The following is a 13,973-nucleotide window of genomic DNA, read 5'->3' as shown; positions in this document are numbered from 1 at the left end:
GAGTAAGAATATAATTACAGCACTGGATCAGACTAAGTGACCACTTAGCCAGTGGAATGGGTGCTTAGGGTATCATCTTCCTCTGTTTCCTTGCACTGAAGTATTATTCAGTTTTTCTAGGTTTTGGTCAGTCACTTTTATCTAAATTTGTAAATACATTATAGAGAAAATTTTAACAATTTCCTTAACAACTACTTGCTATAATGATGCTTATCTTATTTCAGTATCTTAGTTATCTGTACTTTGTTTACAAAAGTCTCAGGATACAGACATAAGAAGAGTCTCAGGATATAGAGAAATAAATACATAAAAAGTAAAACAAAAAGTAAGTTAGTAATTATGGGGTTTTTGCATTTTACTTATGTTTCCTCTTGTTGGGGTTTTAGTTTAGTCTGTTTTTTTTTTTTTTTTTCCTGTTAAAGGAATTTTCTCCCATATGCATGTTGCTAGGGGACAAATAGCTGTACTTAAGAAAGACAAAAGGGGAGTGGGGCGGACCTGGCTACTCTTTTGTCTACACCTGGGTGTGGGGTCAGTTCGCTCTGAGCGTCCAGAGAGAGAAGCTGCAGAGAAAGGAGCTGCTGCTTCTTTCTTTTTGGCCGTTCTTTCTTCCTGCTGGAAACAACGTCGGGACCCCAAAAGCCGCTTTCCCTGCCCTGCTGGAGACCGGGCTGTGGCTGCCCTGCCCCGCTGCTGCTTTGAGCTTCCGCTACGCTGTAGCCCTGCTCGCCCTGCCTGCCTGGGCCTCCGTGGGCTTTTCCCATCTGGATACATCTCGTCTGCCACCCGGGATTTGCGTCCGTCCCTGCCGCTTCAGCCGCTGTTCCTGAGAGTCCGGGATCGGCTGCCCAGGGGTTTGTGAAGCCTTTGTTCCATCCCTTCCCGGGATCCCAGAGCACCAGTGCCGCGTGTTTCCCGAGCTCGCTCCGGAGCGCCCCCTGCAGCCGCGGGGGAACCATCGCACCTGCCCTGCTCACCGGGAGCCGCCAGCGCCCCTGCCGGCTGCGAGCGGAACTGCACCCGAGGGGAAAGGGCCTGACAGCCGAGAAGGCTGGGGCTGGGTTTGTGATTGCTGTTACTGCCAGAGTTGTTGTTGTTTTGTTTGACTGGTTATATACATATATATAGAGAGAGTAAAGAACTGTTATTCCTATTTCCCACATCTTTGCCTAAAGGCCCTTGATTTCAGAATATAATAACTTGGAGGGAAAAGGGGTTATATCTGCCACTTCAAGGGGGGCCTCTGCCTTCCTTAGCAGACACCTGTCTTTCAAAACCGAGACACCTCTCAAAAACATCCAAAACTCTCAAAACTGGGCCATTTGTGCCAGTGTTCAACCATCTCCCTCCAAGTAAACCAGTTTTTTTAACTTTGAATGGAATTTCCTGTATTTCAATTTGTGCCTAATGGCTCTTGTCCTACTGCTGCAACGTACACATATTAAATTATACATAATGTACAAAGACACAGCTCTTCTACAGATGACTGCAGAATGAAACAATGAAAACTTCAAACTTTTAGAGGTTAATACTCACTTCTGCTTTTTTCCGTGCTTCCATGGCTTTCATAAGCATCATATGTTGTCTTCTCCGTTCTCGTTCCTATTGAAGCAGGTAATATTAGAACAAAACTAAACCACATTTTCAAATCAGTAAAAAAGCAAAGTAACAAACTTAGCATTAATAGACAAGTCACAGTAAATACTAAATATAGGACAAGAATGGCCAAGTCTGTGCATGTTTTAGTTCAGGTTTAGAAAGCAAATACAAGAACAATCAAAAGCAAAAAGGTAAAGCAATGAACATGGAGACAGTGTAAAAAAGAAGCATACAGATTTACTTATGGTCAGTTGTGATGCTCCTTCATAAGCTGGCAGAACAAAAAGCATAATGGTTGGCTGGAACAGGTCAGTTACCTTACATCTGCTATGACGGAACTTGCAATTTACTTCTTCAATAGCCAATTCAGCATAAATTTTAAACTGGTCTTTTTCAAACATTGCAAATATTAACATTTTTGTAACCAAGCAACAAATTATCATGATTAATTTTATCAGCTCTAGATCAGTTTTAATCAAGCCAGTGGTGGTTCATATATGTACGCAACAACACTTGCATTTACTGATGCCTGTCCCTCAGTAAATTATGTCAGTAGCTTCAAACACATTAAGGAGCACTGTTCTAGGGCACCAAGTACAGGGGTTTTGCCTTAACAGCTGTACAGCAACTCTTGGCCCCTTTAAAGGCTATAGGAATTTTATCATCTAATTTGGTGAGGCTAGGATTACATTGTAATGTTTCATTGTATACTTATAACATTATGTATTTACCACCAACTGAAAGCTAATTTCCTCAGTATCTTACAATGGGAAGACATCATCCTGATTTCTAAAACAGGTTAAATCAAATTGTATTTAAAATGTCTAGATTCATTCCCAGTGAATGGGACAAGGCTTGCAAAAATCAACCAAGTGACTACCTGTTAATTTTGCATCAATCCCTGATTTTATATACTAGTCCATTTTTTACTGGGACATCAGTAACATAGATCCCTGGCTAAAAACCACATTTAGTTACTGCCACATTCAATTTATACACATGTTCAAGACATGTCTTTTTTTCCTTAACAGACAAGACAAGCAGATGTATGCAATGCACTGTGCTGTAAAGCCATGCAGCAGTATGTAATATGACAGCAGCCAGTGCTACATTTTATGCATTGCTATGACAACCATATCACAACCAAATCACAATGCGGTGTTAGATGTACAAAAATAAACATACCCATACCATATCTAGTCTATGCCTCTCCAACTCCTGGTAGAAAGAGTTGGCACAACATTATGAAACAGAAATCACAAAGTCATAAAACCACTTTATAATCCCCCAAAAGACCCCAATACCAAAGCAAAGCAAAAAAATCATAAGGCGAAAGAAAATCTGTGCAGGAGTCAAACCCAGAAGTTTAAAAAGGGCGTATTTTGAGGATTCCACCCCCCCATATAACTTAAAGTAGTAGCTCACAATTGGCATTGTCTGTTTGGTCAACCAAACATACCAACCTGGTGCTTCAGAAGAACAGCCTGCTGCCTTCTCATCTCTTTCTCCTTCAACAGAAGAACAAAAGTGTATTTAAAACATCAGTCAAAATTTACTTACCAAATTGCACCGTTCTGCCACACTAAAACAGCACATCTGAGTTATATTCTAACTTCCCTGACCTCCATGAACAGAGCACAGGGAAGTACACAGAGTATACAATGACAGTAAGTCTGGTGAGTTGGGAGTTCCATGTTAGAACATACCTAGAATGCCAAAGCAGCAACAGAAGTACATCTATACACACACACACACACACACACACACACACACACACTGTTTTCCAGTATTTGTAAGAGAGTTCTGTGGTCTTGTATGCATTACAGCCTAGAAAAGACTATGCTTGCTGAGAAACAACGTATCTTTTTGATACAGTATGCTTAAAAGAATATTGTAAATAATGTTACTGCAGGAACATTTTGTTATGCATACCAGGTGTCACATAAGCAAAACTCATGGTAATGCCACATAAAAAAGTACTGTCTCTATGTATTTGTGTGTGTGTGTCACACATACACAAACTCTTCTGCATATGCTTCATGCCTTTTTATAACCATAAGTACATGTTATTATACGCTGTCTCTATGTACAGCTTCATCATCGATGAACAGCATCCCAAATTTACTGCTTTCATACATCAACATACATTATGTACAATAACACAGCTCTTGTTTTTGGAGGTCCTCCAAACTAACCTTTATTCGTTTTTCCGCTTCCAATAATTTGGCATTTGCTGCTTCTTCCTTCTTTTTCTTTTTTGCCTGTGCATGCAAAACAGGTCACACAACAGCACCATCACAACTTGAAAATAATCTGACTAGAAACAAAGTTATGTACCTTTAAAAGTTAAGAACATCATCACTTACTCTGTACATTGCAAGGAATCTCTGATGCAGCTTTCATGATCAATCAATTTACATTTCAGTTACTTTATAAAAATTAAACCAGAATTTCAAGTCCCACTCAAAATTGCTTCACCTGGCTAATTTAAGAAATCAAGTATACATAGAAACAATATCAATGGCAAAGAGATTACTATTAATTTTTCTGTCAGTGGAGACTTGAAAACTAGCAATCTATCTTTGCTAGTACACTAGCAAACCTGTAGAGTATACTCTAATATAGACATAGTATTTTTAAACCCACTGCACTTCATACAGAGCAGAGCATTATACTGTTTTAACATCCTGTTACTGCAAACTTGTTCTCTAGCACAGAAATTGCTCTGGTGTTATCTTAAGTACACACAAGACTATTCTGGTAGAAAATTGTGCCGAAAAGCCCGAGTGAATACTTGTAAGATTAGGGATTACAGTTAATGCTGATCTTTAAAGAAAAATATTTTAAGACACATTTTTGAACTGGCTTTTGGAAGTCCAGGTTGTTAGAGCTGTTATATTTAGTTACATTCCCAACTACATGTGTGACTATTAAAATACAACATTCTTTAAAATGGCAACAGAAAAATTACATTTCAGCCATTATTTTTACCTCTAAAATTTGCTGAGCTCGAAGTTCTTTCTCCATTCTAATTTGCTGGATTCGCTTAATTTTTTCCTACAAGGGTAACAAAGTTATCTCTTTTAAAAATATATATTAAGGAAATTTATTTTTACATTTGAAAAATGACAAAGTTTATACATACTTCTTTGTTATTGAGTTTCACCCATTTTAGTCACTGTTCCCATAGAACAAGATACGGTTAAAATTTTTACTGATATTAGATGATGTCTGGTATAACCCTGAAGGAAGCCACACCTTGTTATGCACAGGTGTTCATGTTTAAGCTGTCAAAGTTTGTTTGGTTTTTTTTATCAGCTTCAAGAGGACCAGATTAATGACCAAGTAAGCAACCTAGAGCATTCAAATTCCAGCTCACAATGGTGGAGCTAGTTAGGAATGAACAGAAGACTGAGCTATGCCATGAAATACACAATGTTTTGACGTGATCTCCCTGAACAAGAAATAGCGAGATCTGTCAAAGCACTGTTTGTGCCTAAGTTCTTGCAGCCTCTCTCAGGCCATTACGGTCCCAAGGGCAGCATGGAGAGCTGAGCTCAGCAAAACCAAAAGCACATGCTCTGTCAGCCAGTAACACTCACCCATATGCCACCTGGGTAACATGTTCAGTTAAGTACCCTTCAGTTTCTCCAGATTTTTAAAGCACTCAGGTAATTGATGCTATTTTTGGAAGCCTTAATATGTAGTTTAGGGGAGGGAATTGTATACATGCTGTAACAAAACAAGTAATTGGAACAGGAACAATGGGTAGTACAACACATTTAAGCATGTTTCATATCATGGTGAGAAGAAAATGATCAAGTTATGCACTCCACAGATGGATGCTGGGCAACCATATTCTAATTTTTTCTTTCTCGTGAATTAGTTCCTAAAATCTGAACGCTTATTACATTGATTGAGAAATGTAACCCTTGCAAACACTGGGATTATTTCACATTACCTGAGCTGCATAGGTTTGTCTGTTAAATTAGCATTAAAAATTTGCTAGCACATTATTTAAGATTTTATTATCTCAAAAGAGCTGGTTAAGCCACAGTGACTAGGAAGGACCATTCTGAAGAAAATGCATACATCCAGCCAGACTTGCTGTAAAGTTTTAATAGCAAAACCCAGACCATGGAAAAGCCCTGCAAGCTGGGAGGCCTAGATCAGAAGCTTGAAAAGGAGCTCAATGATCTTCTCTGGAATAGCAGATGTTTTCCCAACAGTGAGGATAAATCCCATCTGTACAGAATACATTGTTTTCTTGTGAGCTGGCCTGAGATTCTAGAACACGGACCACTCTAAAATTTTACTCTTTGGGGAACACATAGTGATGCATTACCGATACTTTATCAAAAAATAACTAAAACCAAAACCAAGTCCCTAAGAAAAGATAATCTAAAATATTTAACAGCAAAGGAGCAATCACAGATGAGAAAGACATGCAAAATTTCTGACAAATAGAGCTCCAATACATGAAGCAAATCCTACCAGCTCCTTAAACTGTTCAGAAGTCCAACATAATACAACCTTATCAAGCAGAGGCCTTGTTCAGACAGTGCTGAACATTTTTCACCATGTAAAGCTCACAGCATGGACCTTAAATCTCTATTATCACCCGTTATACTTTAAAACAAAACAAAAACAAAAGTTGAAAGCATGTACTACACCCTCCCAACTCCACAAAGGTTAGAGTTAATGCAGAACAAACTTTTCAGCAGAGATCACTATCTCAGAGAAGAAGTACTCTGCATATTGAAATCATAAAAATGTTATCAGGTTACACATCAAAAAGGAATATGATGATGACAAACAAGGTGTGGATTTGAAGCATTTGACAATTAAAAAATTCTTGCTTCCTGGACCCTTCTACATTACGTGGATAATGTAAGGACCATTTGAAAATCATAGTGTGCTCCTTGTCTTTAACAAGTATGGGTTGTCTTGAGAAGTGGACACATTGAAACTGTCACGATCTACAGAAGTTCAGACTAGCTGAGGTTGGGAGGGAAATCTGGAAGTCACCTTGTCCACACACCCCTGCCCTCGAAGGGTCACCTAGAACCAGTTACCCAGGATGACGTCCAGACTGCTATTGAAAATCTATGTGGGAGGCTCCACAGCCTCCCTGGGCCACCTGCTCCAATTCTCAGTTGCCATTTTGGTGACAAAGTGTTTCCCAACATTCAGAAGGAACCTCCTATCACTGGGCACTTCTGAGAGGAGTCACCTCTTTGCAGCCTCCCTTCAGGTATTTAGCTATATTAGCAAGATCCTCCTGAGCCTCCTCTTCTGCAGGCTGAACAGTCCCAGCTCTCTCAGCCTTTTCTACTCATAGATGGTAGAGTGACAACTCCTAGCTCACTCTCTACTACACTGAGCACTTTCCTAATGGAAAAATTTAAACAGTTACCAACAAGAATTAATTGTTATCTCTTACGGAGATATTTAAGGTAGTCTGCAGTAACACCAATTTTGGTTTACTACTTAAAAAAAAAAAAAAGTATGTCAGGATTTAATATCTGGATTTCAAAGGTGTGGAAGGGTTTTATATTTTTATTGGCTTGTTTAACACCTCAAGATATCACAAAATCGTAGAGTATGCTGAGTTGGAAGGGACCCATCAGGATCATCAATCCAGTACCTGGCCCTGCACAGGACACCCCAAAAATCCCACCCTGTGCCTGAGAGCATTGTCCAAATGTTCCTGGAGCTCTGGCAGCCTTGGGGCTGTGACCATTCCCTGGGGAGCCTGTCAATACCCAACCACCCCTCGGGGTTTGGTCAATCTTTTCTTGATATCCAGCCTAAACCTCCCGACTCGGCTCCAGTCATTCTCCCAAGTCCTGTCACCGGTCACAGAGAGCAGAGATCAGAGCTGCCCCTCCTGAGTATGTTGAAGGCCACAGTGAGTCTCCCCTCAGTCTCTTCTTTTCCAAGCTGAACAAACCAAGTGCCCCCAGCCGCTCCTCTTAAGACTTCCCCTCCAGTCCTTTCCCCACCCTCATGGCCTTCTTTGGATAGCCTCTAATGGTTTAATGTCCTTTTTATATTGCGGTGCCCAAAACTGTCCCCAGGACTCAAGGTGAGGCCACCCCAGTGCAGAGCAGAGTGGGACAATCCCCATCTTGCCTGGCCATCGATGCTGGGCCTAATGCCCTCCAGGGCAAAGATATCCCTCCTGGGTGCCAGGGCACTGCTGACAGATACCCAACTTGCCATGAACCAGGACCCCCAGGCCCCTTCCCACCGCTGCTCTTCAGCCCCTCATTTCCTAATTTATACACACAACCAGGGTTGCCATTAATATATTTGAAAAAACTCTTTTCCATTGTCCCCCACATTTCTGGCAGCTCCAACTTGAACTGAGCTTTGGCCGCATGAACTCTCTCCCTACACTGGCAAGCAGCATATCTGTCTTCTTCCCATATCACCGATGTCACTTACAGGCAAACTAATACTAGTACTTTAAGTGTTGGGATGCCTGAGATCATATACAGACATTGAGATGCTGGAGCGTGTCTGGAGAAGAAGGGCAATAGAGCTGGGGGAGAGGCTGGAGCACCAGGAACAGCTGAGGGAGCTGGGAAAGGGGCTCAGCTCAGAAAAAAGGAAGCTCAGGGGAGCCTTCTCAGTTTCTTAAACTCCCTGAACAGGAGGGTGATGCCAGGTGGGGGTCAGGCGCTGCTCCCAGGGAACAAGGAACGGGACAAGAGGAAACTGCCTCAAATTGTACCAAGGGAGGTTTAACTTGGATATTAGGTAACATTTCTTCATGGAAAGGGTTGTCTAGCCCTGGCACAGGCTGCCCAGGGCAGCGGTGGAGTCACTGTCCCTGGTGGGATTTGAAAGCCATGTTGATGTGGCACCTGGGAACATGGGTTAGTGGTAGATTTAATAGAGTTTAGAATTTTAAGTAACACACACAGTGTGCTCTTTAAAATCAGATTTAAAACATACACTTTGTAATCAGCATACTTAGTAATTTACTAAATATTAGAAATACACCAAACTGAATTATTTAAAACAATTTAAAGAGGTATTTAGCAATTGCATAGTTTACCTGTTGCTTCATTATCTTTATCTGCTCCTTTTGCTTTCGCTTTTCTTCAGCTGCCATAATAGCTAACAAACAAAAGCAAACAATATCAGCAGAACATGGCAAGAGACACGTAACTTTTCATTAACACTTTTCAAAATAATCTACTAACATGCACAAACTTCAACAAGTAATATTTACCTTGCTGTTTTTTTGCTTCTTTGGCAGCTCGCGCTTGCTCCTGCTTCTGAAGCTTTCTCAGTAATTTTATTTGTGCTGCTTGCCTAGCTATTTCTGTTACAAAAAGAAAATATTATGTTCATAAAAACAGTGCTGTCCAACACTAAAGATATAGTTTGTGTTCCAGACATTTGCATGTCGTAAAGACAGAGCAAACAGATTTGTTTTGCACACACAGATTTTTACAAAATTTTTCTATCAACTATCATTAATGGCATGCCATGTATCAGTAACCACATCAACAGTGCAAATGAACATGGATACTTTATCTCATTCCATGCCCTACCATGGGCAGGGACACCTTCCACTAGACCAGGCCGCTCCAAGCCCCATCCAACCTGACATGGAATACTTACAGGGATGAGGAGTCCACAACCTCTCTGAGCCACCTTTACCAGGGCCTCAAGACCCTTGAAGTAAAGAATTTTTTCCTAATCTCTAATATAAACCTGCCCTCCTTCAACCTAAGGCCATTCCCCTTTGTCGTATCACTCCAGGTCTTGTGAAAAGTCCATCTCCAGCTTTCTTGGAAGGGGCTCTAAGGCCTCCTCAGAGCATTCTCTTCTCCAGGCTGAACTACACCAGCTCTCTCAGCCTGTCTTCATAGGAGAGGTGTTTCACACACGTTATTAATAAAACTGAGCTGTTAGGTCAGTGAAGAAAAGCTCCAAACTAAAAGCTCTTTAAATGACACCAGGCAAAAGAGTGATCAGCAGTCAGCTTTAGTGAAGGGTTAGTAGAAGATTTCTTTACAAATCAGTATTAGAACCTGTAAAGGCAACTGCAAAGTTAAATCTCAAAATGTGAAGATGATATTAAGCATTCCGGAAAATCCAAGGTTTTGCTAACAGCAAGGAACTCTGGAAGAGCCCTGCAAAACCCTGGGATTGGCTCGGTTTGTTAGAGCAGTGTGCTAGTAACACCAAGGTCATTGAGTTCAATCCCCACACAGGCCATTCACGTGAGAGCTGGACTTGACAATCCTTGTGGGTCCCTTCCAACTCAGAATATTCTGTGACACTGTGAAAACAGTGGGCAAAGATAGCAGAGGACCTTCCTCATATAGTAAATGTAAGCTAATACACCCAGAAAAGAAATACTAAAATTAAAGGACACAGAAGAGGATCAAAGGGATGGAACTACTACTTTCTGAGAAAAAACTGAAAACACCTGTGCTGTTCAGTCTGGGGAGAAGGCTAAGGACAGAGAGAATCAAGGTGTGCAAAATCATCAAAGAGGTGGATAACATAAATTGGAGAACTGTTATTCTCCAACCCCTGGAATAATGGAATTAAGGAACAACCACTGACAGTAATAGAACATCATTTGTTAAAAATGACAATGTTCCAGTAGTTAGCAGACTTCTGGAACTTGTTGCCACATGAGGCCGGTAGAAAAAACACTGTGAAGAGGTTAAAAACCAAAGAACAGGCTAATTCATGGGCAACAGTTTAATAAACAGAAAATAAAGGAATAAGAAAAAAATGTGCTCTACAACATCACTCATTAAATATCTCAGCATGCCAGGGTTCATATATGAGGAAAAACTGATCAAGAAGGGATAAGGTTCACGCAGTTTCTCCAAGCAGCATCTCCTTTGGCCACTACGGCAGATAGAGCTCTGCTCTAGATGAGCCCCTGGCCTGAGCCACTGAGGTATTTCTTATGTTTTCACAAGGACAAAAAAAGCAGCAAGGAAGATATGAACATACGTAATATCAAAAATTACACGTTCTAAATATTTTGTATATACAGACCAGAGGTTTTGTTCTATTTAATAAGTACTACAGTATGTAGAGGGAAAAAAGACATTTGGGAGTCCTCCTAAGTATTTCTCCTCCACCCCTTGAAGTGCCCAATATGGGGAAAGGAAGGACACAAAATGAAGCAAAATGGCGCAGTGAGAGGGCTTATCTTTTCCCACTGATGGGACTTCCAGAATTAGTTACTGTGTCTCAGCAATAACTACAAAGCCTCTCAGCAAATGCTAGACGCTTCATTACACTATGTAAAAATGCTACATTATGCAAAATACAAAGCTGTTACCCAAACACATCCATGCTTGGCACATGAAAGAACACTTAAGTTAAATGTCCTGACTTATGGGCTGTAAAATTTTTTTCATATTGAATTGGATGCATCCCAAAAACATGATACAGCTATGGACTACAGAACTGATATTCACAAGGATGTACCTGATAGTTATTTAAAAGCAGCTTTTGATACACGGTAGTACTTGATACCATGGAAGTTCTACTGTCAATGTTGGTACTAATTATTCAAATTAACAGGCATTTAAATCTTGTGACTATCAGGGATTTCATACGAAAAAGCGTTTTCCCTGGAACAGCCAAGCACTTTACAGAAATGCTAATTTCAGTGGGTTTTAATTTCAGTTTCCAGATCCACTGCTGTTTGAGCAGATACAAAGGAAAACAAAGATCTGTTGATTTTGGCTATTAAAGACTTCAGTGATCACCAGATTTCTGGATGTCTGGTTTTTTAGGTTTTATACATTGAAATAAAGTAACTATAGAGTAAGCTTTTAGACATGTCTTTAAACATGCACATCCTTCTTTAAAACCTATATACGTGTAGTGATTTTCAAAAAGTCTTCAATAAGAGCATGTAAAAAATATCCAAAATAAAATGCTGTATACTAGTATCCTAGTGAGACAAATCACTCTCTCCTATAGGAAAAACGTTAACTCTATACACTGATACCTTCTCTCTGTGAAAATATTAACACAGTTCTTACCTTGAGCCTGGAGCTTTCTCAAAAGCTTCGTGTCGGCATTGTCCAGAAATTCACTGCTTCCAACATTCGGAGGTCGGCCTTTGCGGCGTCTCGCTCTTGACTCCTCTCTTGAGTGCTGTCTATCTGGATTTGGTGGTCGTCCTCTACGCCCTTCCATAGCTCTGATACGGGGAATGACTTCCTCTTCCTTCAGAAGACACCACTGCACACCCTTTTAATTGACACATTTCACAGAGAGGTATTACAAACAGATTTAAAAAAAAAAAGAAATCTAAGATGAGAACATGAACAGCAAGAGATTCTTTCCCTCCCCAGATAAGTTGTAGATATAAAATATGCAAGTGTTGTGATGTACTATTTGAGCAGGACAATTTCTTGATGATGCGCAGAAGCTATATATTGAGAGGCTATCACTAAGAATTTTTGTAAATGTACCACTAGGAAAGATTTTGAAGACTATTAAATCATATACAAAGTTTTTACCTAGTAGATATGCCATTACCATGTTATTTTTTATTATTTTTCATCAAATTAAATTGTTCAACCCTTTCTAAAAGGCAAAACATATCCTTTCATACTATGTAAACTCAACAACAACTATGCTGCTTTCACATAATCCACTGCTTGACATGAATGAAAAAGTGTGTCAAGCTATGAGATGCTGTGCTCCAACAGAGAGTGTTTACAGAAATTCTAGCATACATAACAAGCAAAGGCAGCAATGTATTTTCAAATACTGCTTTCGAGTGCTGTAGAGCTCAACAACTGAGCTGAAAAAACACAGATGCATTTTAATCTTCAAGTTTTAGTCAGTACAATTGAGTTCTCCCCCAACCACTGCAAAACAATTTCTGTGCCAACTTGAACCAATCAAAAGTAACTTCTAAGCATCCATGAATCTAAACTAAAGTTATGTTAACTATATTCTCTAACCAAACAAAGCATGCACTATAGTATTTTGTGGCATCACAAAAGCAGATTCTGAAATACTTTGTTAATAAAAACACCCAAATTATTCCTCATGAAGAAATAGCTTTACTTTAACTGGCTACTGAAAAGCAGAGTTTATTGCATCTACTGAGCAGAAAAGGAGCACAGTCTAGGTGGTCCTGTTTAATTAAACACCAGTATTTCAAAATTTTAACATCTTTCACCATTCCCCCAAGTTTTTGAGAAATGCAGGGAAAAATCTGCAAGCTAAGTATCCTTCAGGACTTCTTCATAACTTGCCTTAAAAAGGTTTGTAAAAAATTTTGAAAATGTCTGCTAAAGCAAGAAAGAAAGTTGGTAACTTAAAAACGTCATTAAATATCAGTTCAGCAAAACTTTATTTAGAATGCTTTAGTTTTCACATTTATATGTACATAAACCCTAAAATCAAATTTACTGTACCAAAACATAAATGGTTTTTGCTTATTCTGGTAATTTGTCTTTTAATTATTTCTGCTCGTTCTTCACCATTACAAAGGTTTTTACAAAGGTTTTCTTCAGCAAAAGAAATGGCAGTTTGCTAATGAGACATTCAGATTTCAAGGGAGTTACCAGTATCTGCAAAGATAGTTTCCTGAAGTCTGAATCCTTCCCAGTTAAGACCACCCCCAGAGTACAAGTCACACTTGGTTTGCATACATTCCAAAGGGCTCTTTTATTAGCGATGTTCTGAAAATGCACTGTTCAGAACCATGACCCTATCATTAATGTGTACCACATCATCATGCATCACTCCTAAGGATTTTTTAATCTAAATCCAAATATTTAACCCAAAATATTTACCTCTACCACTTGACTAGAAGTTAATTCTCTTACTATCTTTAAGAGTATTACTTAGGTGTAAGCTTTGTTTCTCTGCCTAGTACTTGAATTGCAGTTTATCACAGGTTCAGTTAGTTGAGGTAGATTTAATACTTGCACTTGCTACCTACACCAACTTCCAACCTAGAAAATCTCATCTCATAAAATGTACGTGCCAGGGGAGGCAAAACAGAAATTAAAGAAAAGGAGGAGAAGCAGCCATAGTTCAAAAATCAGCTTAGAACAGCAATGGAGATTGCTCTTGCTCTGTATTTGTACTTTCTGCAGTTAATGATACTAATGATAATAAACATACATCAAAGAAAAGTAGAGATCTACGAGATCATTAGTACCAGCGACCATGTTGGATATTACACTTCCCTAATGCTGCCTAAAAAAGAAACTAGAGGCCATCAAATGAAGTGAATAATGGTTCAATAAGCAAAAGAACCAGGTGCTTCAAGGGATGGGAGAAGACTGTACAATGTCCTGTCAAAGGACATTGTGGATGCACAAGTTTCCACAAGTTTAAGAGCGGACAAG

General features: G+C 39.6%; 1 protein-coding gene across 17 annotated transcripts in view; it reads right to left on the bottom strand.

Annotated features, from left to right (window-relative positions):
- The window catches only part of BAZ2B (bromodomain adjacent to zinc finger domain 2B), a 122,565-nt gene that overhangs the window by 26,926 nt on the left and 81,666 nt on the right, over window positions 1-13,973 (bottom strand). For 10 of the 17 annotated variants that reach the window (XM_042041284.1, XM_042041283.1, XM_042041282.1 and 7 more), the window contains 8 exons: window positions 11,640-11,850; window positions 8,843-8,935; window positions 8,666-8,727; window positions 4,591-4,656; window positions 3,795-3,860; window positions 3,063-3,107; window positions 2,785-2,817; window positions 1,537-1,602 (listed from right to left, as the gene is read on the bottom strand). In XM_042041284.1, coding sequence (XP_041897218.1) covers window positions 1,537-1,602; window positions 2,785-2,817; window positions 3,063-3,107; window positions 3,795-3,860; window positions 4,591-4,656; window positions 8,666-8,727; window positions 8,843-8,935; window positions 11,640-11,850 — 642 coding nt within the window. The remainder of the gene's footprint in view (window positions 1-1,536; window positions 1,603-2,784; window positions 2,818-3,062; window positions 3,108-3,794; window positions 3,861-4,590; window positions 4,657-8,665; window positions 8,728-8,842; window positions 8,936-11,639; window positions 11,851-13,973) is intronic. The other 7 variants (XM_042041288.1, XM_042041289.1, XM_042041295.1 and 4 more) reach the window with 2 other exon arrangements.

The sequence above is a fragment of the Corvus kubaryi genome, unplaced genomic scaffold, assembly GCF_017639235.1.
Source record: "Corvus kubaryi isolate FWS band 111438036 unplaced genomic scaffold, C.kubaryi_AGA036_p1.0 37396, whole genome shotgun sequence".
Taxonomy (NCBI): Eukaryota; Metazoa; Chordata; class Aves; order Passeriformes; family Corvidae; genus Corvus; species Corvus kubaryi.
This window is presented reverse-complemented; position numbering and strand designations above follow the sequence as displayed.